The sequence below is a fragment of the Mus caroli genome, chromosome X (assembly GCF_900094665.2).
Source record: "Mus caroli chromosome X, CAROLI_EIJ_v1.1, whole genome shotgun sequence".
NCBI lineage: Eukaryota > Metazoa > Chordata > Mammalia > Rodentia > Muridae > Mus > Mus caroli.
The window spans coordinates 147929267-147951002 of NC_034589.1; the positions used below are offsets into that span (position 1 = coordinate 147929267).

The 21736-nt window shown below is 41.3% G+C and overlaps 1 protein-coding gene across 7 annotated transcripts in view; it reads left to right on the forward strand.

Annotated features, from left to right (window-relative positions):
• Map7d2 (MAP7 domain containing 2) overlaps positions 1-18420 on the forward strand; it is an 80611-nt gene extending 62191 nt beyond the window's left edge. For 2 of the 7 annotated variants that reach the window (XM_021153551.2, XM_029473682.1), the window contains 9 exons: positions 1353-1651; positions 2239-2365; positions 8838-9060; positions 10430-10534; positions 11522-11578; positions 12082-12160; positions 12656-12842; positions 14848-15123; positions 17021-18188. In XM_021153551.2, the coding sequence (XP_021009210.1) occupies positions 1353-1651; positions 2239-2365; positions 8838-9060; positions 10430-10534; positions 11522-11578; positions 12082-12160; positions 12656-12842; positions 14848-15097 (1327 nt within the window). In that variant the 3' untranslated portion in view covers positions 15098-15123; positions 17021-18188. Of the gene's footprint in view, positions 1-1352; positions 1652-2238; positions 2366-5603; positions 5802-8837; positions 9061-10429; positions 10535-11521; positions 11579-12081; positions 12161-12655; positions 12843-14847; positions 15124-17020 lie in introns of those variants that run through there. The other 5 variants (XM_029473684.1, XM_029473683.1, XM_021153553.2 and 2 more) reach the window with 4 other exon arrangements.
• The last annotated feature ends 3316 nt before the right edge of the window (positions 18421-21736 follow it).

Below are 21736 nucleotides of genomic sequence, written 5' to 3' on the forward strand. Positions count from 1 at the left end.
AAAGATCTTTTCCCAATCTGTTGGTGACCTTTTTGTCTTATTGACAGTGTCCTTTGCCTTATAGAAGCTTTGCAATTTTATGAGGTCCCGTTTGTCAATTTTTGATCTTAGAACATAGGCTACTGGTGTTCTGTTTAGGAAATTTTGCCCTCTGCCCATGTGCTCGAGGCTCTTCCCCACTTTCTCTTCTATTAGTTTCAGTGTATCTGGTTTTATGTGGAAGTCCTTGATCCACTTGGGCTTGAGCTTTGTACAAGGAGATAAAAACAGTTCAAAGTATGGCACTGTGCAAGTAGACTTGGTACTAGAAGAGCCAAGTTCTATGTCTTGATCTGAAGGCAGCAGAGGGGAATATATATGAGACTTCAAGGCCTCATCTTTTCCAACATGGTCACATCTCCTAATAGTGCCACTCGATGTTGGCCAAACTTTCAAACACATGAGTCTATGTGGGTTTTTTTTTTCTGACAATAAAGTTTGAAATAAATAAAATAAAACCAGTTTGTCTATTGCCATATGCTGAAACCAAATCCAACTCTAATGTTCATCTAAAAGGTAGGTATAGGAAATGCTCAATATTCTGTCTTAATTTGTTTTACATTAAAATAAGAAAATGTTTGAAGCTTGATGTTTCATAAAGAAATGAGGTTTGGTTTGGATCACAGATTTTGGAGGCATAGCAGATGAAGAGCATATAGTGCCAGCATTCCCTTGTCTTCTGGTGAGGTACTCATGCTGCATGGAGAAAAGAAGAAAGGTCCTGTATATGTGAGGCAGGGAAAGCTGCTCCCCACTCCTAACACATCCAGTCTCAGAAAGTGTAGCTTACTGGGCCAGTAGGGTGATTCATTCTTTGTATGAAGGCATTTGCCACCCAAATCTGGAAACCTGTGTTTAGTGCCAGGAGCCCACATAGAGGTGAAAGGAGAGACCCCACAAAATTGTCCTCTGAACTCACATGTGCACCACAGCATGGACACACACAGACACACACAGACACAGACACACACACACACACACACACACACGTCTTTTGTTGAATAATCATATCCAAACCATGTTACTATCCTGTCCTAAACATTGACACACACACACACACACACACACACACACACAAAGATGAATTTAGGGCAGGGTATTACCAGGTAGATTTCTTAAAATATTTCTCTTTCTTCCAAGAACATCTTCCAGGTGCCATGTATTTCTTTCAGGATGACTCTGGGAAGTATATTCTAAACCCTACAATTCATTCTATATAAGGTTGAAGTTATTTAGTTTCCTGGAACAAAATTTCTTAGGAAAAGTTCTATGATCAAGCTCAGTATCTGTTATGCCTTACTTTTGTTTTCCAGGATAACTTCAAAAACATATCCACAGTCACCAAAGACAGCGAAGCCCACGTACTTAGGGTCTCCTGTGAAGTTTTACTTTCCACCCATTGCAAATGAAGAAACACCAAAGAAGAAGGCAGAGAAGGAGAAAAGTAACAAGGAAAAGGAAGGTGCCCCTGGTCAGCAGAGCACTGTCCTACCTAGAGAAGAAACCCTAGAGAAGCGCATGGCTAACAAGTATGCCACCGAGAAGTATGTAGCAGATAAGCATGCGACTGAGAAACAGTCTGCCCCTGGAGGGAAGGCTGAGCACAGTGCAGGTAAACCGGCCCTGTTGATGTTGCCAGTTAGACTTAGCTTTCCCCTCATTGTTCTCTCTCTGTCCTGAACTGTGTATCACACTCTCATGGTTTGGGGTTTTCCTCTAGGACAACTTCATCCCCTTATACTGCTTTCTCAGGTTTGCTCATAATTTTTGAATCCTCCTTTCTTTCTGAGTAGACCTAGACCTTGACTCTGCTTGTGACTGTAAGATTTCATAGGAGTGCTAAGATGAGCCACATACAGCCTATATGTGTACTTTTGCATGACAAAGCACTAGCTTTAGTCCTTAAAGTCTCTGTCATGCAATGAGTTCATTAATAATGTAGTATTGTAGAACTTGCTTGTAGCCCTGTACTGAACTATTTCCTGCCCCTACTGTGGAGTGAACACACCCAGGGACAAGCTAGCCCATTGCAGCTTCTTCTGCTTAGTGATTAATTTTAGCACTATTTTGTATTGTTTGCCATCACCATACTGAGTTAAATAGTGTTGTGTCCATTCTATGTGAGTGGACTCATTGTGTTCATTTCCCCTGATCTTTTTATTTATGTATTTTTTGCTACCATTTGTCCGACTGCCTCAGGAAAACCCACAGCAGGTACCACTGATGCAGGAGAGGCTGCAAAGATCCTAGCTGAAAAGAGACGTCAGGCTCGGCTACAGAAGGAACAAGAGGAGCAAGAACGACTGGAAAAGGAAGAACGAGAAAGGTATACAGACACTTAGATTTGTGTAATCTATTGTAAAGGTGGAGTTGGAAAAATAGCTTGCTTTTATTTTTACAATTTTTATGTTACCAAAACCTGGACAGAAGTATTGGAATCTAGATTGTATGGACTACAGGGAAGGTGCTTAGGAGACTGCATCTTCTTCTATATATTATTAACAGTTGCTCTTTTCTGAGGAGCTAGAAATTCACATTTCCAGGATCTAAATGTTACAGGTACCTTCTTTTCCCTTCTTAGATATAGAAATGAGGCAACTCTAGTAGAACTATACGGAGAGTTTGGACTTTTATGATACATTGAGTCTTTCTGGAAAGATAGAAGATACTAGATATAGAGATCTTGACTCTGCTTCCCAAATGATCCTAACTTGTGCTCAAAAGTCTGGGAGGAAAGAGAGTCAATTAGAGTCCCAGAGATAAGGGGCTAGAGAGAAGAGGCAAGCCCCAACCAAGCCCATGAGGATGAGTTATGTGGAAATGCTCACCTGGAACAGGACAAAGGATGCCATTGCAGTGCTTCTCTAAATGTTGGAGAGTATCTTATCAGAAGGGTCTGGGAAACATAGTGGACATGTGCTTGCTCTAGTCTCATCCTACGTCAGCAGTTCATCAGTGTTTGAAAGCCGCTGTGGTAATAGTACTAGGACCCTTTTCTGTGATACTGGTAGTCCTGCTTTTTCTGATCTTTGTGTTCAGAAAGGAAACAAATTGTTAAAGGACAAGGTCAATTTAATCACTACAAAGAGAAAGAATGGTCTTGGGATAATCACAGAGTACAATCCTGTACCATTTAGAGAATGAGAACATGGCAGGAAGCAAGCAGTGCTGTATCACAAGGCCAGCACTGAATTTATAATAACAAATAATTAATATTCCTGATCCTTGAGCACCTTATAAAAAAATCTTTGTGGTTTCTGATTAAATGTTTGTTGATCTATTTTTCTAACAGTTGGGTGATAGGTCCCTTCTTCTGAACATCTCTTACATTTTTTCTTACTCCAGCCTTTTGATCGATATCAACATGTTTTGTTATTGTTGGATGATGTATTCAAGCTGGTTTGGGTGGGCTGGAGGTTAAGTAAGGGAAATTACAAGTAATAAATCATGGGATTTCGAATGACAGATTGGTAAAAGTAGCCACAGAGATAACATCCCTATTGCTGTGTACTTAAGAACTAATTGTATACCTTCTAGCTACTTTCTACACTCTCACATTTCCTTCACAGCCCAGCTGCAGAAAGAATCATTAGCTCCTGTCTTTATTTTCCCAACTCAAACCCTTCACACTTCTACACACCCTGCAATCATTCATTACCCAATTCTTTTTTTTTTAATTTTTATTTATTTAATGTATGAGTGCTTTGCTGCATACACACCTGCAGGCCAGAAGAGGGCATCAGATCACCTTATAGATGATTGTGAGCCACCATGTGGTTGCTGGGAATTGAACTCATGACTTCTGGAAGAACAGCTCTTAACCACTAAGCCGTCTCTCCACCCCTACCCAATTCTTCATTTGATTCTTGGTTTCCTTTGGCTCGTGGAACTTGTTCTTGTTTTTTATTCTTACTTGTTGTCTTTCCTGCATCTCTCCGAAATGTTGCCTGGACTCCAGGCCCTTAGTCCTTAACTAGCTTTTTGCCTGACAAGTGTCCCCTTCCCGTAGTGGTGCTAGCTATTGCCCCTGACATCCTTCCAGTTTTCTCTGGCTTCAAAATATTTATGGCTGACAGCTGATGCAGCAGTTTTCATGCTTAGCCACGAACTTGCTCTCATTTCCCTTCCTGAGTCCATTTCCCCTTTACCTTGTGTTTATCACCTATTTCTGAAGCTAACTGTAACTTTGTTTTGTAAACCTTCTATACTTTTCTGCAATATACTGAAGACTCCCGAGTCTGTGCCTATGCCCTGAATTTACTCTAAAGCTGCATTTTATTATACCATAACATCTAGATATATGTGAATTGAGGAAAATTCAATTCCTTAGCCTTATTAGCCACATATCATTGTTTATTTCCACATAGCATCATTTTATAAGTCATTTCTTTATCTCAGAAAGTTGTTCTATAACGTAAATCCTAGACTTTCTAATGTATTTAACTGTGTCTCACACTTACCTCAAATTCAGCATTTCAAAGGCATAAATTAGTATATGTCACTCAGACTTCTTATTCACTTCATGCACTCCGTAACTCCCATATACCCCATTTCCAACATCTCAGAGCTACTTTCAACGTTTCTGTCATCCTTCACATCACATCAGTTATCAGTTAAGTCTTCATTAGCTCTCATGTTAACGTTCTCCCCATGCTCCTCCAGCACCAGATAGGTCATCTAGACTATGTCTGTAGAATCTTAGCTGAGTGTTTCAGATCTCCCAGAGATGATGTCCATGCTGTTTCCAGAGTGACTTTTCTTAAATAAATGTGATTGTCCTTATTAGTGATTCTTTTGACTACAGCGTTTATCAAAGCCTACCAAATCTACCACAGACCAGCCACTCCTTGCCTCTCTGCCTTCTCTGTCTAGGCCAGTCTGCGAACCTCCTCATATGTTCCAGTATGCAGCTCCACAACCACAAAAACCTTTCTTTAGCTGTGCTTTCACATGAACTCATGTTCCTTGCCATCTGATGAGTCTTTCTTGCTCACGATGCAGGTCAAGTAGCTCCTGCGGCATTTCTGGACCTGTATTGGAGAAAAAACTGATCTATTTCTCTTTACCTTTGAGCTAAGTTCCACATGACTAACATAGCCTCATTCGTCTACAGGTTGTCTCCCTTTTCTGGCTAACATTTTAAAAGGCCAGAGTACAGTCTTTGATCACTGTTGCTTGGTGCTCAGCGAAGAGGAAGAAGCTCAACTAAAATGCTGCCAGTAACAGCAGTGGGTTAAGTAGACTCCCAGGCTAAAATTTTGTAGTGAAAGCAGAAGAAAATGGTGTATACATACTGAGACAAGTTAAAAAAAAAGGAGCAAAGTTTGGAGGAGATACTAAGGTTTGATTTGAAGTATTTAGGAGGATGGTATGCCCAAATAATAGACCATGGAAAGGTTTTTTAAAAACAAGTCTGAAAAGCTAAAAATTAACCATCTGATTTTAGATAAACATAGGTACGTGCAGAACACACAGGTAGTTAGAAATCAAATAGAACCCTGAGGCCAAGATGAAATTGAGATGAATACATTTAACTCCAAATCAGTTTTCCTCTCTCTTGCCAGAATGTGAAGCGTTGATAGTGCTACCTGCAAGGTGAGAAAGGAAAGTAGCAGACAGCCTGAGGCTGGAACACAGTGGACATCTCTTGGAATAGGATCATCTTCACATCTGTTTTGTTTAGTGTTAATAGTTTAAGTCACAAAACTGTGGTTACCAGTTGGAAAAATGTAGCAAAAGATAAAAATAAAGATACTTGTGCTAAACTCTGGAAAGTGCAGTTATTGTCACTAGCTGTTGAGGCAAATATTGTCCGAGTCATGGATCTGGGAGACTCACTTTAAAGAACAGACTTACTAGATGTTCTAGAAGGCAACAAGGCCCTAAAAGAACAAAAAGATGATGCAGTGCTCTCTCAGAAGTCCACAAAGCAGTCCCAGCCTCTGGGCTTGGGGATGGCCCAAGATATACAGTGAGATTGTTGGAGTTAGGACAAGCATCCTTATACCCTAAATCCAGTCTGGTGAAGATAAGAGCTTCCTGGGATTATAAAATAGATTACATGTAGAACCTGAAATGACTGCTAGGAGCCCATATCAAAGAAGATTGAAATAAAGCTTCTCATGACCAGGCCACATAGTCAACCTGGAGTCCTTATCCAAATGAGAACACAGACCTGAAACTGCAGGCAGAGGCTCACAGTGTTGTTCTTACCTGGCTTCTCACTAGCTAAGTCTCTAGGTGGCAGGTGACTTGGGTGTAAGCTAGGGCAGGCACTGGCCTTCCAATGTTTACAGGAACTTAGATTACAGACAAGAGAGAGAAATGACACCACCACCTCATGGCCAGGGGCTGTTTTTAAGAGGGCCTCACAGGAAAGAAAGTCAGTGTTACCAGGCAAGACATGTTGAGGCTGAGAATGGTCTTGGGATTAGACATGAACAGATTTGGTTTTTGGAGTTAAATTACTGAGAAGACAGGTACAAAGACATGAAGTAGCCTGAAAGAGGTAAGAGCATGGTCATAGAGCAGAAGGTGGGTGGAAGAGAATTTAAGGAAGGTGGATTGGGATGCCTGAGACCTGAGTATTTTTGCAGCGAATGGAAAGTTGTATATAGAACGGTGAAACTAGCATTGGAAGGAATGGAAACTAGCAAAAGAAGTAAGAGTAATGGGAAGGTATGAGATTAATTGCATAAGTGATAGCATTTACAGTCATTTGCATATTAGGCAGAACAGGCAGGGAACATTCTCAGTACTAAGAGAATGAATGAATGAATGAGGGAAGTGTAGAAGCAGTGAAGTGGTCCCAGTTTTCTCTGAGAAGGAGGTAATACTGTCAACTAGAATGAGGATAAAGGTTGACAAAAGGTCCACATAGAGTCCAAGAGACACGACTAAAAAAACATGTCAGCGGAGTCTAAAGGGCCCAAGAGCAATCAGCTTTGTTTGTGCCTTTCTCTAGCCAGTCTAGGAAACCAAGGAAGGGTATGAGTGATCCTAAGGACCACACAGGGTGGGAATTGGGGAACAGAGCAGCCTCTGTGTGGTCACAGGAACCAGAATCCTGGGGAGATCCTGATGAAAGGAAGAGGATATAAGTTATTTGTACAGTGCTCACCAGGGAAGGTCACCAAAGAGGCAGAAGGATGGGCTAAGATCAAACCAAAGATTGGTGGTGAAGGTGAAGCTTTTAAAATGAAAACTGAAAACACAGGAGTAATGAACAGCAAAGTCCACATACTCATCTACAAGACTAAACAATTCAAGACCTATCGAGCACATCAATAGTGTGGGCCAACTATGACGATAAGGGACTTAAGATGTGAAATGCTAGAGATTGAGAGAGAAAGTCCACTGTATGAAGACTCTCCCCAGTAGCCAATGACCAAAGCAGAGAAGGAAAACTGGGCTAGTATGGATATGATAACAAAGATCACGAGAATGACAACTGTTCAAGGTTTGTCGAACTCTAGAAGAGAAACTAGAGTGTGGAGGAAGGTTAGTGACAATGACAAATGCAGGGTAGGGGTGGGTTGTGGTAGAGGGCTAGGAGGAAAAGATGAAGTGGTTCTTTTTTTTGGGGGGGGGTCTTTTTTTCTTTTTTTCTCCAATTTTTTATTAGTTATTTTCTTCATTTACATTTCAAATGCTATCCCAAAAGTCCCCTATACCCTCCCCCCATTACCCTATCCACCCACTCCACACTTCTTGGCCCTGGTGTTCCCCTGTACTGAGGCATATAAAGTTTGCAAGTCCAATGGGCCTCGCTTCCCAATGATGGCCGACTAGGCCATCTTCTGATACATATGCAGCTAGAGACATGAGCTCTAGGGGTACTGGTTAGTCCATATTGTTGTTCCACCTATAGGGTTGCAGACCACTTCAGCTCCTTGGGTACTTTCTCTAGCTCCTCCATTGGGGACCCTGTGTTCCATCCTATAGATGACTGTGAGCATCCACTTCTGTGTTTGCCAGGCACTGGCATAGCCTCACAAGAGACAGCTATATCAGGGTCCNTTCAGCAAAATCTTATTGGCGTATGCAATAGTGTCTGCATTTGGTGGCTGATTATGGGATGGACCCCTGGGTGGGGCTGTGGTTTTTTTGGTTTTTTGAGACAGGGTTTCTCTGTATAGCCCTGGCTGTCCTGGAACTCACTTTGTAGACCAAGCTGGACTCGAACTCAGAAATCCGCCTGCCTCTGCCTCTCGAGTGCTGGGATTAAAGGCATGCGCCACCATGCCCTGTGATGAAATGGTTCTTAAAGTGAGAAGTTTCATACTTGGAAAAGATAGTGAATTACCTAGTTTCCCATGAAAAAAAAATTTTTTTTTTTTTTTTGGCTAGCTTTAAAATACTTTAAGGGAGGTAAAAGGGAATCTTTTCAGTAAAAGGATGGGGATTGAATTTCCCTGAATCCACCAAAGAGAAGATAAGCAGAGGCTGGTAGGTATATGGGAAAGAATTGATGTTTTCAGTGATAATGAGGTTTAAGGAGATTTAGGGCCATAGGGATACTACTATAACAGTCTCAGTCTCTCTCATGCACATGTTCTCTCTCTGGCTTTCTCGCTCTAGCTTTTGCTCTCACTCTCTTGCTCTCCCAGTCCCTTGCTCACTCACTCTCTGACTCACTTTTAATCTTTGAAAGAGAGTGAGGGTGAGTGTGTGTGTGTGTGTGTGTGTGTGTGTGTGTGTAAACATGTTGAACTTTATCTGCCATGGTTAGCACATGGTCCATTGGCAGTTTGCCTTTGGAGTATATCATCCTCTCACAATGCTTTTGTTCTCAAAAGGCTGGAAAAAGAGGAATTGAAAAGAAAGGCAGAAGAGGAAAGGCTGCGCATAGAAATGGCCTATAAACAAGAACAGGAAAAAAAACGGCAGGAGGAAGAAGAGAAAAGAAAGGCAGAAGAGAAGGCAAAAGAGAAGGCTGAGGAGGAGCTCTTGTCAAAAGAGAAGCAAGAAAAGGAAAAACAAGAAAAAGAAAAGAAGGAAAAAGCCATGATTGAAAACCAGGTACAGCCTGAAGTCTCAGACTCTTGTTATTCAGTGTCATTAGTTAATATTAGGCAACAATCTGTTCAGTTGGAAGGACTGATCATAATAACCATGATAATAACTCCTTGTACTGGTTATTAAATGGAACTCGTGTGAAATAAAGTGAAGTCATTTATGTGGTTCATGTCAGTTTGGATTTCTCTACTAGAGGCAGACACTGCAATAAGAATATGGGTTCCATTGGTTTATTTGGGAGAAAAAACTCATTAATCTGGTGTGAGAATAAAGAAAGTCAGTATAAGTATATCAATGAATAAGTTATTGTGGGCAACTGGAACTTAGTGCCATTGGAACCCCTGAGACTAATGATAATGACTTAGAATTTCCTCCCTGAGTAAGGAAACTGGGCAAGTTATTAACTCTACTCCTTACTGTGTGTCTTAGTTGGAGTTTTATGGTGTCTGTGAAGAGACACCATAACCAAGGCAACTCTTATAAAAGAGAACATTACTAAATTGAGGCTGGCTTACAGTTTCAGAGGTCCGGTCCACGATGCAAGGTTTTTTTTGTACTAGTTTTAAAATACTTTTAAGGAAAGTATGCAGGAAGCATGGCAGCCTGCAAACAGACATCATGTTGAAGAAGGATCTGTGAGTTCTACATCAAAGGCAGCCAAAAGGAGACTTGACTTCCACAGGCAGCTAAGAGGAAGCTCTGATTCCACACTAGGTGGAGATGGAGCACTAGAAGACCCCAAGCCCTTCCTCCAAGTGACACACTTCCTCCAACAAGGTCACGCCTCCTAATAGCACCACTTCTGTAGGCCAAGCATTCAAATGCATGAATCTGTGTGAGCAAAACCTATTCAAACCACCACATTGTAGACTACTGCTTTTTGAGGAATTAACTTCTGGAACTGTCTGCCTATATGCATGCACACTTCCTGGCCAGAGCCTGCCCATAAACACAGAGACCTTCACCATCTTTGAAAACTACAGGGCCGGGCGTGGTGGCACACACCTTTAATCCTAGCACTCGGGAGGCAGAGGCAGGCAGATTTCTGAGTTCGAGGTCAGCCTGGTCAACAAAGTGAGTTCCAGGACAGCCAGGGTTATACAGAGAAACCCTGTCTCGAAAAACCAAAAAAAAAAAAAAAGAAAAGAAAAGAAAAAGAAAACTACATGTGGTTTATATGGTGGGGTGAGAGTATATGCACCATGTTCAACCTTCCCTTCTGTGTCAGAAGTATGTTGCCTAAGTGTATATTAAATATTGAAACCTTGACTTTGAGGGAGATGGTGGGATGAAGGCACCTGTACAGAGCTCAGGGAACTACTCCACTGTTTCTTACCTTACTAGAGCCTGTGCTTTGGTTTGTTTCTTTCAGAAAGAAGCAGCAGAAGCAAAGGCACAGGATGCTGCCAATCAGATGCGTTTAGAAAGAGAACAGATTATGCTGCAGATTGAGCAGGAACGACTGGAGAGGAAGAAGGTAAGAGTGGAGGGATCAGGAGGACTTAAGGTGAGGACAGAAACAGGAAGGAAATCAGTCTATATCTTTATTATGTTTTTTTTTTCTGTCATCATATTCTATTGGTTTTTGGAAAAGGAGTGGTTAGAAAGCCCCATTAGTGGGCTGGGGATGTAGCCCAGTGGTGTGAGTGCTTGTTGATCATATATATGGTCATTTTATTAACCCTCAGCTCTCAAAACAACAGAGATCTTTTTGTGATTTTGAATTTTTCCATTTTGCCTTTCATTTCTGTCAGTTTTGTTACACATACACACACACACACACACACACACAGAGAGAGACAGAGACAGCGAGACAGAGAGAGAATAAGGATGTTGAAGCCCTATTATTAATATAGTTACATTTTCTTTGTAAATTGACAATTTTATCATGAGATTCCTTTCTTAGTTCTTTTTTGTGTTTCAAGACAGGATTTATTTATGAGTGTCCTTTGTAAACAACATATAGTTTAGTCAGGACTTGCTATCTGAATCTAATTGAACAGTGTTTGTCTTTCTATTGAAAATGTTATTTCTTTTCAACTTAATGTACTTATGTATCAAGTTGACTTTAAGAAGACTGATCATGCAGACCCATTTTTGTTGTGGCCTAGTGTGGGCTTTGTATTGCTATAGGTCTAGGAACTAAGAGATCGGAGATCCTTTCTGAGCTACTGGTCAACTTAGCTTTCTATTGCATAGTCTTGAATGGCAGACAGTAATTTGTTAATTTAAGGAGAAGAAAGGGAAAGTTAGTGTACAAATTGGATGTTAATTCTGGATCTGCTTTGACCTTGCTTGTAGCAGTGGAAGTCCTCGGCAGTGCCAATGGGAAACATTTCTCTGCTACTTTCCGTCTGCTGACATTTATCTTTTACAACTTTTCTGAGAGATATGAAAGTGCATATGGAGCCAATTTCCTTTTTATATAATTTTATTCTTAGAGGCCTCTTACTTTTCCCCCCAGAGAATAGATGAAATCATGAAGAGAACAAGGAAGAGTGATGCGTCTCTAGAAGTGAAGGTAGGAATTCAGATGGCCATTATTTCATGAGTGAAGAACAGCAGAATACATTTAGTGAGGTTGAAGATTGGAGACGAATGCATAGAAAACGGAGACTTTTCCTGTTCTGGTCAAGGTGGGGCTCAGGAAGGAACTGAGACCTTAAAGGAAAGAGGAGTTTCAGAGGTAAAAGATTCCCTTAGAGCAGTGGGGTGGTAGTATAAGGAAAGACAGAGTAGTTGAACAGAAAGGTGACATAATAATTAAGGAATACACAGAGCTTCAAAGAACCACTTCCTGCTATGGCCCACAAGGGTTCTAAATACTCCCTGGTACTTTAAAAAAATATATTTGTTTTTCTTTATGTCAGTCTTTCATCCTTACATCACCTTTTGATTTCTTCCTCAGTCATTGCCAGTAGCTTCATTTTAAAAATAATTTCTTTTTTATAGTTATTTCTTTATTACTCCTCTTTTGTCCCTTCCCCGTTCTTTCCAAGTCATTCCCCTTCTGTTTTTTTCCAGAAGGAAGACCCCAAAGTGGAGCTGCAGCCTCCTCCAGATGTTGAAAATAAAGCAAAACCAGTTGTCCCCAACAAAATAGGTGAGTGTGAGGTCTGATGTTTGGATCCTTTAGGTAATGAGGACTAGTGAACCTTCCTGCTGGAGGTCAGGGTAGTGCAACTGGGCCCAGGACAGTGGTTGCTGGCAGTTTTGCTTCCTGAAACATCTTTCCAGCATAAGGGCTTTTGGCTCCATTTGGAAACCCACTGCCTTCTTTAGCTGCTCTAATGACTGACGGTTGGCCCAGGATCCTTTCTAGGGACCTTGACTGCATATCAGATCTTACTAAGACCTGGCTTGTCTCTTAAACTGAGGTCCTGCAGACACTCATAGTAAGGTCATACTCTCTTCTTCTTTGTGAAGCTGAGTGCATGCAGTTCCTGCTGGCTCTTTTTCCAAAAATAATAATAATAATTAAAAAACTATTGTATTACTGGTGAAAGGAAAGATGAGAATAATTGCCTTGTTATGTTTCCTGTTGCTTTATTAAATTTGGACATTATGATTCATCTGAAGACTTTTTGTTCTTGATCAGAAATCAATGTGTTGAACACCTGCCAGAAAGTAAGTGGCTCAGAGCGTGCTGCTCCAGAAACCTTTCCCCAAGACATTTTTTCTACTGGTCTGAAACCAGTTGGGGGACCTGTTCATCTGGATGTCCTTGATGGGAAATCAAACAGTCTGGATGATTCAACTGAAGAAGTTCAGTCTATGGATGTGAGGTATGTTCATTTATGTTGCATTGAAGTTCAGTCTCTTGGCCAGTCCATGCTTCATCTTTTTTCACTTTTTCATTTCTTTTAGTTATTTCTTTACAATATGCCTTTCTTTTTGTATCCCTTCACTCATCTTCTTCATCTGTAGTGAATCACCTTGGGAGCAGGTTCTGTTGATTCAGGAAAGCTGTCATGGGTGTTTTGCGGCATATGATGTATTGAAGAAGAACTGTGGAGGGAGGGAAAGCACTAAGCAAAGATGTGTTCCCAATCTCAACAGGCTATCTGGAGGTTGGTTTTCCACCAGGGCGTCATTTTTATTACTATATATATTATTCATTCAGTGTTAGGCGATGCAGGAGTAACTGTGGTCATAGTCGCTCCTCTCAGTTAAAGCTGTCAAAAGAAAGGGTAGCAGTTCTGAATCTTTGACTAGCCAGCCCTCTGAGGCTCGGAAGTAGGTGCACCTTCAAGTAAAGGAGATCTTAGCCAAGCCACCGTCAGTCTCCTGTGCCCACAAAGTCTCACATTTAAGTAAGCTTTTCATTTAAATCTGAGAATGGTGTCAGGTATTTATAATCCAAGTACTCTGGAGGCTAAGATGGGAGAACCAAGAATTCCATGGCAGCCTTGGCCGCATAGAATTATCTGTCACAGAATGATGATAGGGGAAAAGCTTGTTACTAAAACACAAAGACTGGCAGGAACTGGGCAATAAAATAACTGAGACAAAGTCAGCCCTAGCTAAGGTCAGCTATAGTCTTAGAAGCCTTAGGTGTGAGGTCTTTACACTCCCGGGGCAAGGGCTTTCATGCCCAAGTCATGGTTCTAGTTAGGGAGTTCCGTTCTAGCTAACCATCTCATGAATAATGTAATACTCTAAAACCACAGCCCCATCTACTTCCTAAACCATTGTAAATTCCTGTGTATGGGAGCAACTTGGCTTTTATTCTAAGTGATAGTGTAATACCAGAGGCAATTCTGAATGTCACTGAACAGGCAACATTCTTCCTGAATTCCAAGCCCATGGTCAGTTCAAGGACTTTCTAGGACATTGGAATACTGGCGAAGGCTTAGCTATGTCAGAATTCAATCTTAAAAGGCACTTATAATAAGATAATACTAAAACAGAGCACGTGGATCCATACACCAGACTAACGCGGGGACAGGGTATGAGTATACGGGTTAATGAGAACACCAAAACTCTAGGAGATGAGCTTCCGTGAAACTCTTTGCCTCGTGAGCGCTTCCAGGCCTCTCGACCTGCCAAGCAGACTTCACCGGAGTGTGCGTGGCAATCTCTAATGAAAGGAAATAAAGAAAAAGCAAGCCTCAGCTGGGTTCATCTAGATCAGTCAGGGTGAAATGGAAGCCTGGTTTTAGAAAGGATGTAGTGGGTGAGATTGGGTTTGTAGTTGCCTGGGGTGACAACAGGTTCATGTCCCCATTCTTCAACTTTAATTGAGCACATGCTTCGTGTGGCCCTGCATTAACTCTCCTCAGCATAGTCACCTCACAACTCGAAGAAGTAGTGGAAAGAAGAAAGAACTCCTCTCCCCATTATCCAGAGGAAGGAACCTGAGGCCAGTGATAGATAGGAAAAGCTACTCACCATAGACGGCACTGCTAGAAGGGCAGCACCAAGAGGCCCAGTGTGCATCAGTGGCTCATTTCAGCTAACTTGGAACTTTTAGCCCTTGCTTGTTCTTGGGATGTCCCAGCCTGAAAGCTCTGGGAAGACATTGCTTCTCTCTAGTAATGTGATGGTGCCTGTTGGTATTTTTCTTTCAGGCCTCAGACACCGCACTCACTCCTTTTCACTGCTCTACCCCATTTGCTTCTTGTGTCCACTCTCTTCCCAGATGTGAACTCACTTGTTTTCCCAACTTGAACTTTTCCATAAGAGCAGTATAGCAAAACCATAGCAAAGTGTGGGGGGAGTGTACATTACCACATCATGTTTAGTTCTCATGTCCTCTCTCCTCTGTCTCTCATTTTCTGTCTCTTCTAGTCCTGTTTCCAAAGAAGAACTTATCTCCATCCCAGAGTTTTCACCAGTGAGTGAAATGATTCCTGGGATGTCTCTGGACCAAAATGGAACTGGTAATGCCCGGGCACTTCAAGATATCTTAGATTTCACTGGCCCTCCCGCATTCCCCAAGAAATCCAGTGAAAACCTCAGCCTTGATGACTGTAACAAAAACCTCATCGAAGGATTTAACAGTCCCGGGCAAGAGACTACTCTGAACACCTTCTGTTGACAAAGACAGCGTTCCTTTACTGAAAGGTACGGTCTTCTAACGGAGATGTGTTAAGACCAACACCGCCCAGCCTCTTGGACAGTTGATTTTAATGAAAAGTACAAACACAAATATATATTGCAGCACAGAAACTGAGAAGGATGCTAAGTAATTGCTTTATACGTGGGCCCCTAATGTAGTGTCCTACTCATGTCCATTCGGATAGGAAGGTTGAGAAGGTTGGACAGTGAGACAAGGAGAGAAAGCTCAAATGGCTGCAGGGTAGTTGTAGTAAAGGAAACCTCACCACTTAGTTTCCCAAGCAGCCCTCTGTCTTGGATTAGCTGAGGTGACAGAAGAAAGGACTTGATTTTTGTGTCCTGAATGTCCTCTCCCAACGCTGACCTTTCTGTTGCCACAGAGCTTTTGTTCTCACTGGCACTCTGATGCTCACTCTTGCATGGTTTCTCAGGAACACTTTGGCCTCTCGAGTTGCTCTTCCTCTCCCTTTCTCCCCCTCCGTGCTGTGCTTCCCGTGCTAAGCTTACAGTTTACTACTGAACCCGACCAGTCCCTCCCATGTGAGAGTCTGGATGGTATGTTCATTCCATAGTTGTATGCTCCGATATTTTACATTTGATTTACTTCAAGTTAGGACTTGAAAAAAGAAAAGAAAAAATGCTTTTAAATGTGTGTGTGTGTGTGTGTGTATGTTTGTGTGTGTGTGTAATATGAGTGCTAGGAATCAAATTCAGGTCCTATTCAAGAGCAGTAAGCACTCCTAACCACTGAGTCATCTCTCTAGCCCCTGAAGCTTATTTTTAAACAATGCAAACATAATTGGGTCTATCATCAAATCCATGGATAAGTTAGTAATTCCTATGGCTCCTGCTATTTTATATTTTTTGTTATTGCATTTTTGTGTATAGTGTCTGCCTGTGTGTGTATGAAGGTGTCCTCTATCACTCTCCACCTGATTCCTTCGAGAAAAGGTCTCTCACTGAACCTGGATCTCACCTTTCTGGGGGGCTAGAGTACTCTTACTGATTGATGCCTGCTCAGCAAGCACTTGTACCTGCTGAACCTTCTCCCCAGCCCTCCTATCTTAAAAAGGTTTTAGATTCTCAGAATTCCATCACTTTTTTGTGGTACTGTATTCTTTTAATAGAAATTTGATGCCTAAACTGAAGTCTAATCTTTTTTTTGTTTGTTTTCAAAAAATCAAATACAGTTGGACGTGGTGGCGCACGCCTGTAATCCCAGTACTTGGGAGGCAGAGGCAGGAAGATTTCTGAGTTCGAGGCCAGCCTGGTCTATAGAGTGAGTTCCAGGACAGCCAGGGCTACACAGAGAAACCCTGTCTTGAAAAACCAAAAAAAAAAAAAAAAAAAAAAAAAAAGAAAAAAGAAAAGAAAAAGAAATACAGTAATAGGGTGGGAAGGGCACAAAGTTGCATTTTGTGTACATCTTTCTACCTGACCTCAGCCCTTGTCTATAGAGTCTTCAGTATAGACATTGGGCTCTAGAGCCTCCTTCAGTCAGTTTTCTGGAAAGTTCCTAGAGTCCTTTGACACAAAACAGGAAATTCGTGAAAGGCCACTATTAATTTTTTGAGAGAGGGTCTCATATAGACCAAGCTGGCCTGAAGTCACTTTGTAAACTAGAACATATTCCATTCCTCCCTCCCTCGTCCCTCATAAATCTGAGCACTAGCCCTGCTTCCTCAAGGGAGAACTGGTCTTCACTTAAGGGCAGAACAACCCAAACAAAACACATGCCACTTTTGGAGAAGTCCTATATGAGGAAAACTTGAACCAGTAAAATCATGATTCTATAAAAATTGTACACTATTTCTGTTGAGAAATATTGCATTAACCAAGGAAGAATGCAAAATACTTGGTGTCTGCTTCAATCTCACATGCTGTTGCTTTTGACTTGACACAGGTGGCGTTTGGATCCCCCTTGAAGCTGTCGGTGTTACGTCTGAGCTGCTGGCCACCTAGAGAAGCTGCTTTTGCCCTTAACTGCTGGGTTCCAAATTCTAGATTCCAAATGGAACTGTAGTCCTAGGTAGTTTGGCAACCACTGGCCTCTCTTAGTAGAAACTTTGCGATTTTTGCTTTGTGGGGCTTTAGCAGAGTTTCATTTTATGGTTCTCCTTATGAGCTTCAGCTGCTGCTAAAGCCCTTCCTTGACCTTCTCTACTATCATAGCCTGTGTGATGCTGTCTGGGAACCCTACTTTAGGACACTCGAATTCCCAGAGATGGAGCACAGAGACATTTAGATGTCTCTTTCTAGAAAAACCTTCTATTTACCCACACTCTAGTTAAATGTGTACTACTCAACCTGGCTGCTTCTCTCCCTGTCTTTTGTGTGTGTGTATGGGGTGAGGGAAATCTAGCTACTTTCTCCCCGTCTCAGGTTTCTGTTATTTTATTATTAAGCTTCATCATCTGCAGAGCATTACTCTCCTTTACTGTTTAGGGGTTGAAGAAATGTTTGGTTGAATGAATAATTAAATAGTGGCAATTATTTCTTTTCCCTTATGGGAACTGAATCTAGCAAGGACCCTTTCATGTCACCCCTTTAAAATCGCCAAATTGTTGCTCCAAACCATTGAATGGCTTTTCAGCTGAATGAATCAAGTAGCATACAGGTGGTTATTTTCATGGTTTTGCTGTTGTTTTTCTATTAGATCTTGGAATTTTCTTTTGTTTGCTCCTGCATTTGACTAACTGTAATAAAAAAGTCAGTGCTTTGAAAGGGGGCCCCAAGTTGGTCCCAGTATGTCACTTTAATAGACTTTAAACATTAAAAAGTCTGAACAAGGAAAATGACACTAGAATGTATAACTCCATGTATGCCATATGCTATATTTAAATGTTTCATTTCTTGTGGTGAAATGTAGCTTTATTATTAAAATGACCTTTTCTTTGGAACTTTTTGTTTTGACTTGTACCTTAAAGCTTTTGAAAAGATCCTTAATTGTGAGAATTACAAACAGAGGATATAAAGAAGTCTTAAAGCTGGTACAGTTGATGAATGTATTAGTCTCAGAAGCTATGTATGTTTATGTGATAGAATCTAAATAAAATACAGACATCTAAGAATGCTGTGCCATTGACCTTGATGAATATCTAAGGAGATAAATATTTTATGATAAGCACACAGATAATAACATGGTCTGACATCCAAAAAACTACCTGGCCATTTTTCTTAAAGCTTTATTTTGCTAAGTGTCTGTTTCATTGAGTTCCATTGCACCTCTCAACACAATTGTGATCACCTGATGCCTCATTTGCAGGATGTGTACATTCGGTTTAATGTTAATACATCGTCATTGAAGAGTCTAATAGCTTGCTGTTGGTTTGTTTTTGTAACCTCAGTAAAGAAGGTCTCTGAAACCAACTCAGATTTTAAAACCTGAAACTAAGTAGAGAAAAAAAGGCCAATTGATTTCTGCATAGGCGTTCTTTCTCTGTCAAATTCATTAAAATTTTCTCAGTTGTCAGTGCCAAGTGGAGCCAGCTATAGATAGCTTCATTGGTGGCTTGTCTGTAGAACATGATGAAGTTCCAAGAATAGGTAGGTTGCACTGATCAAGCAGTTAGCTTAAGTGAAAAAATACCTAATTATGGTGTAATTGATGAGACTTTCACATAGCAGTTTGGCATTCACATAATTGGAGTGGGAATATTGGCTGTTTCTTTCAAGGATAGGGAAACCCAGACTTGACTTTTTGTATCTGTGGTGTGATTTTCTTGGGGAGACACGAACAGTGACAGAAACCCAAGTCTGGTTTAGTGAACCACTGAGTTTATTGGGATTCCTTCAGGTGTATGGATGAGGGATTATTTATAGGTGCTCAGATGAATCAAAGGCAGCTATGTTACATAAAAAAAATACTCCAGTAGTCTTGGTGACAAATCTCAAGAACTAAACCCCTGGAGTTCTAGAATGTTCTTACAAGTCACTTGCAGGCAGCTTAACCAGCAGGAGACTGCTCTCACCAGCTATTGTTTACTGTTTGTATAACTTTGAAGGACTTTGTGAATCTTGTAACTTTCAGGAGTCTGTTATCTTTGTTTATATCATCAGGTTTATGAGTTTCCTACCCTCCAGGGAAGGGTACTTCTATTCAGAGAAAAAAGCTACACATAATACACGACTCAGGCTTGTCCCCACTCCCTGGGTAATAGTACGACCCAAGAGATTAGACTTTTGAACTTTCATGATGACTTCCTCCAGAGCAACCGGAAGCTTAGGGTCCAGTCAGCACAGCCTTTCCGGGTTCTGCTGGCAGGCAGAGCCTCTGACGGAATTAGAAGTCATTTGTGTTAGAGTGGGAGAGATCTTGGTTAAGAGCACTGGGTCAGAGGTCCTGAGTTCAATTCCCAGCAGCAACATGGTGACTCACAACCATCTGTAATGGGATCCCATGCCCTCTTCTGGTGGGCATGAAAACAGCATATTCATATACATTAAATAAATCTATCTTAAAATATTTTTTTAAAACAGAAGTCATTTGTGTCATCATAAGCTCTACCATAAGGCTGAGGGTATTGACCAGTCAGCCCTAAGAGTAATCGTAAGTTTTTCAATATCCTAATTGTTTGCAAGGTGTATACAGGTTTTTTTCATTCGTTCTTTCTTTTTGGGAGGGGGGTGAGACCAGGGTTTCTCCGTGTAGCCCTGGCTATTCTGGAACTCTCTCTGTAAACCAGGCTAGCCTCGAACTCAGAAATCCACCTGCCTCTGTGGTTTCTAGGATTTGAACTCAGGACCTTCAGAAGAGCAGTCAGTGCTCTTAACTGCTGAGCCATCTCTCCAGCCCCCCCCCCCCATGGAGTTTCTTTTGGACCAAGTCAGAAGTCTATAGTTTATGTAAGAAAACAAAACTAAGAAACCTAAATTTTAGAAAGTGAAATTTCTCCCAGCAAATAGTAAAGTGTATACAATTTTTCTTACTTAAAACAATATATGCTGATAGAGAAATTTAGAATAGCATTGAAAACCAGCAAGAGTGAAGATAAACTAGCACTAAATATTGCATGAATAGAGAAGCTGGCCATTTGTACCTGTAGAAAAATAACAGGAGTTGGTGCTTCCAGAAGTTACAGTGAAGAGATGAAAAGCATCATCTAAGATGTGGAGCCCAATTGTGCTTTAATGTTTAGGTGGAACAAAATTTAGATACAAAAATTGGGAACTTCTTCTGAGGAACCTGTTGTCTATTGCCCCAGGATATGCTGCAGTCAGGAAGTGGAACAAGGAAGAAGTGAGCCTCTGTTCACTGAGCTGCAGGTTTCTGTGTGAATATACCATAATGACAGGCAGTATGAGCTAAGCTTATTCAATGCTGTGTTAAGATTTGTTCATGCCATGAGGTAGATACAAAAAGGGTAACACACACACACCCGAACACATACATCTAGAATTAAGCAGAGCTGGCTTTAACTACAGGATAGGTGCCCTGAGATGAGATTGACAAAAAGAAAAAAAAAAAACTGCTACTGCTTGTAGCAGTGACCAGCCAAGAACCTTATAGGGGAAGACCTAGTTCTGGGAATGATTAATTAAAAAAAGAATTCTGCCTTCTCCTTGAAACCTTTTTTTTTTTTTAAATTGAGTTGATCATGGTGTCACACACTTTTAATCCCAGCATTTAGGAAGCAAGAGACAGCAAATATCTTGAATTCATGGCTAGTCTGGGCTACATAGTGAGTTCGAAAACAGCCAGAGTTATCTTATGTAGAGAGACCCGGGACTCAAACAAAAGCAAACAAAAATATGAAAACAGATGCAGAGGCCCACAGCCAAACATTAGATGGAGCTCAGGGAGTTCTGTGGGAGAGTTGGGGGAAGATTGAGAGACCTGAAGAGGACAGGGCCTCCACAGGAAGACCAACAGAGTCAACTAACCTGGACCCTTAGGCACTCCCAAAGCCTGAACCACCAACCAGGGAGCAAGCACTTAGTGGACCTAGGCCCCCTGCATATATGTAACAGCTGTGCAGCTTGGTCTTCATACGTGTCCCCCAACAACTGGAGCAGGGGCTGTCCCTGAATCTGTTGCCTGTCTGTGGATCTCATTCCTCTAACTAGGCTGCCTTGTCTGGCGTCAGTGGGAGAGGAAGTACATAGTCCTGCAGTGACTTGATGTGCTGAAGGGTGATGCCTTAAGGGGGAAGAAGGATGCCTCAGAGGAGAAGGGGAGGGGGGATGGGGGAAGGATCTGTGTGAGGGAGGACTGGGAGGAGAGGGGGCCAATATTAGGATGTAAAGTGAATAAATTAATGAAAAAGAAACTACCAAATAAATTAGTTTTAAACACCTGAGATAGAGTTGACATCCTGTAAAACTCATGCTTTTAACATACACAATTAGTTTTGATAATATACCTCTGTAGCAGGGTGCTGCCTAGCATACATGGCATCCTAAGGCAGTTCCCAGCACCAAAAGCAAAACAAAACAAAACCCACAACTCCATGATCTTTATTCATAACATTTTACAGCCACTACTCCTTTGACCTCTGACAACATCAGGCATGCAAGTGGAACAGATATATACACAAAGACAAAACATACACATAAATAAATAAGCAAATAAATAAACTAACAAACTGAGGGGAAAATAGTTATGTTTTTTTCTTTTTTG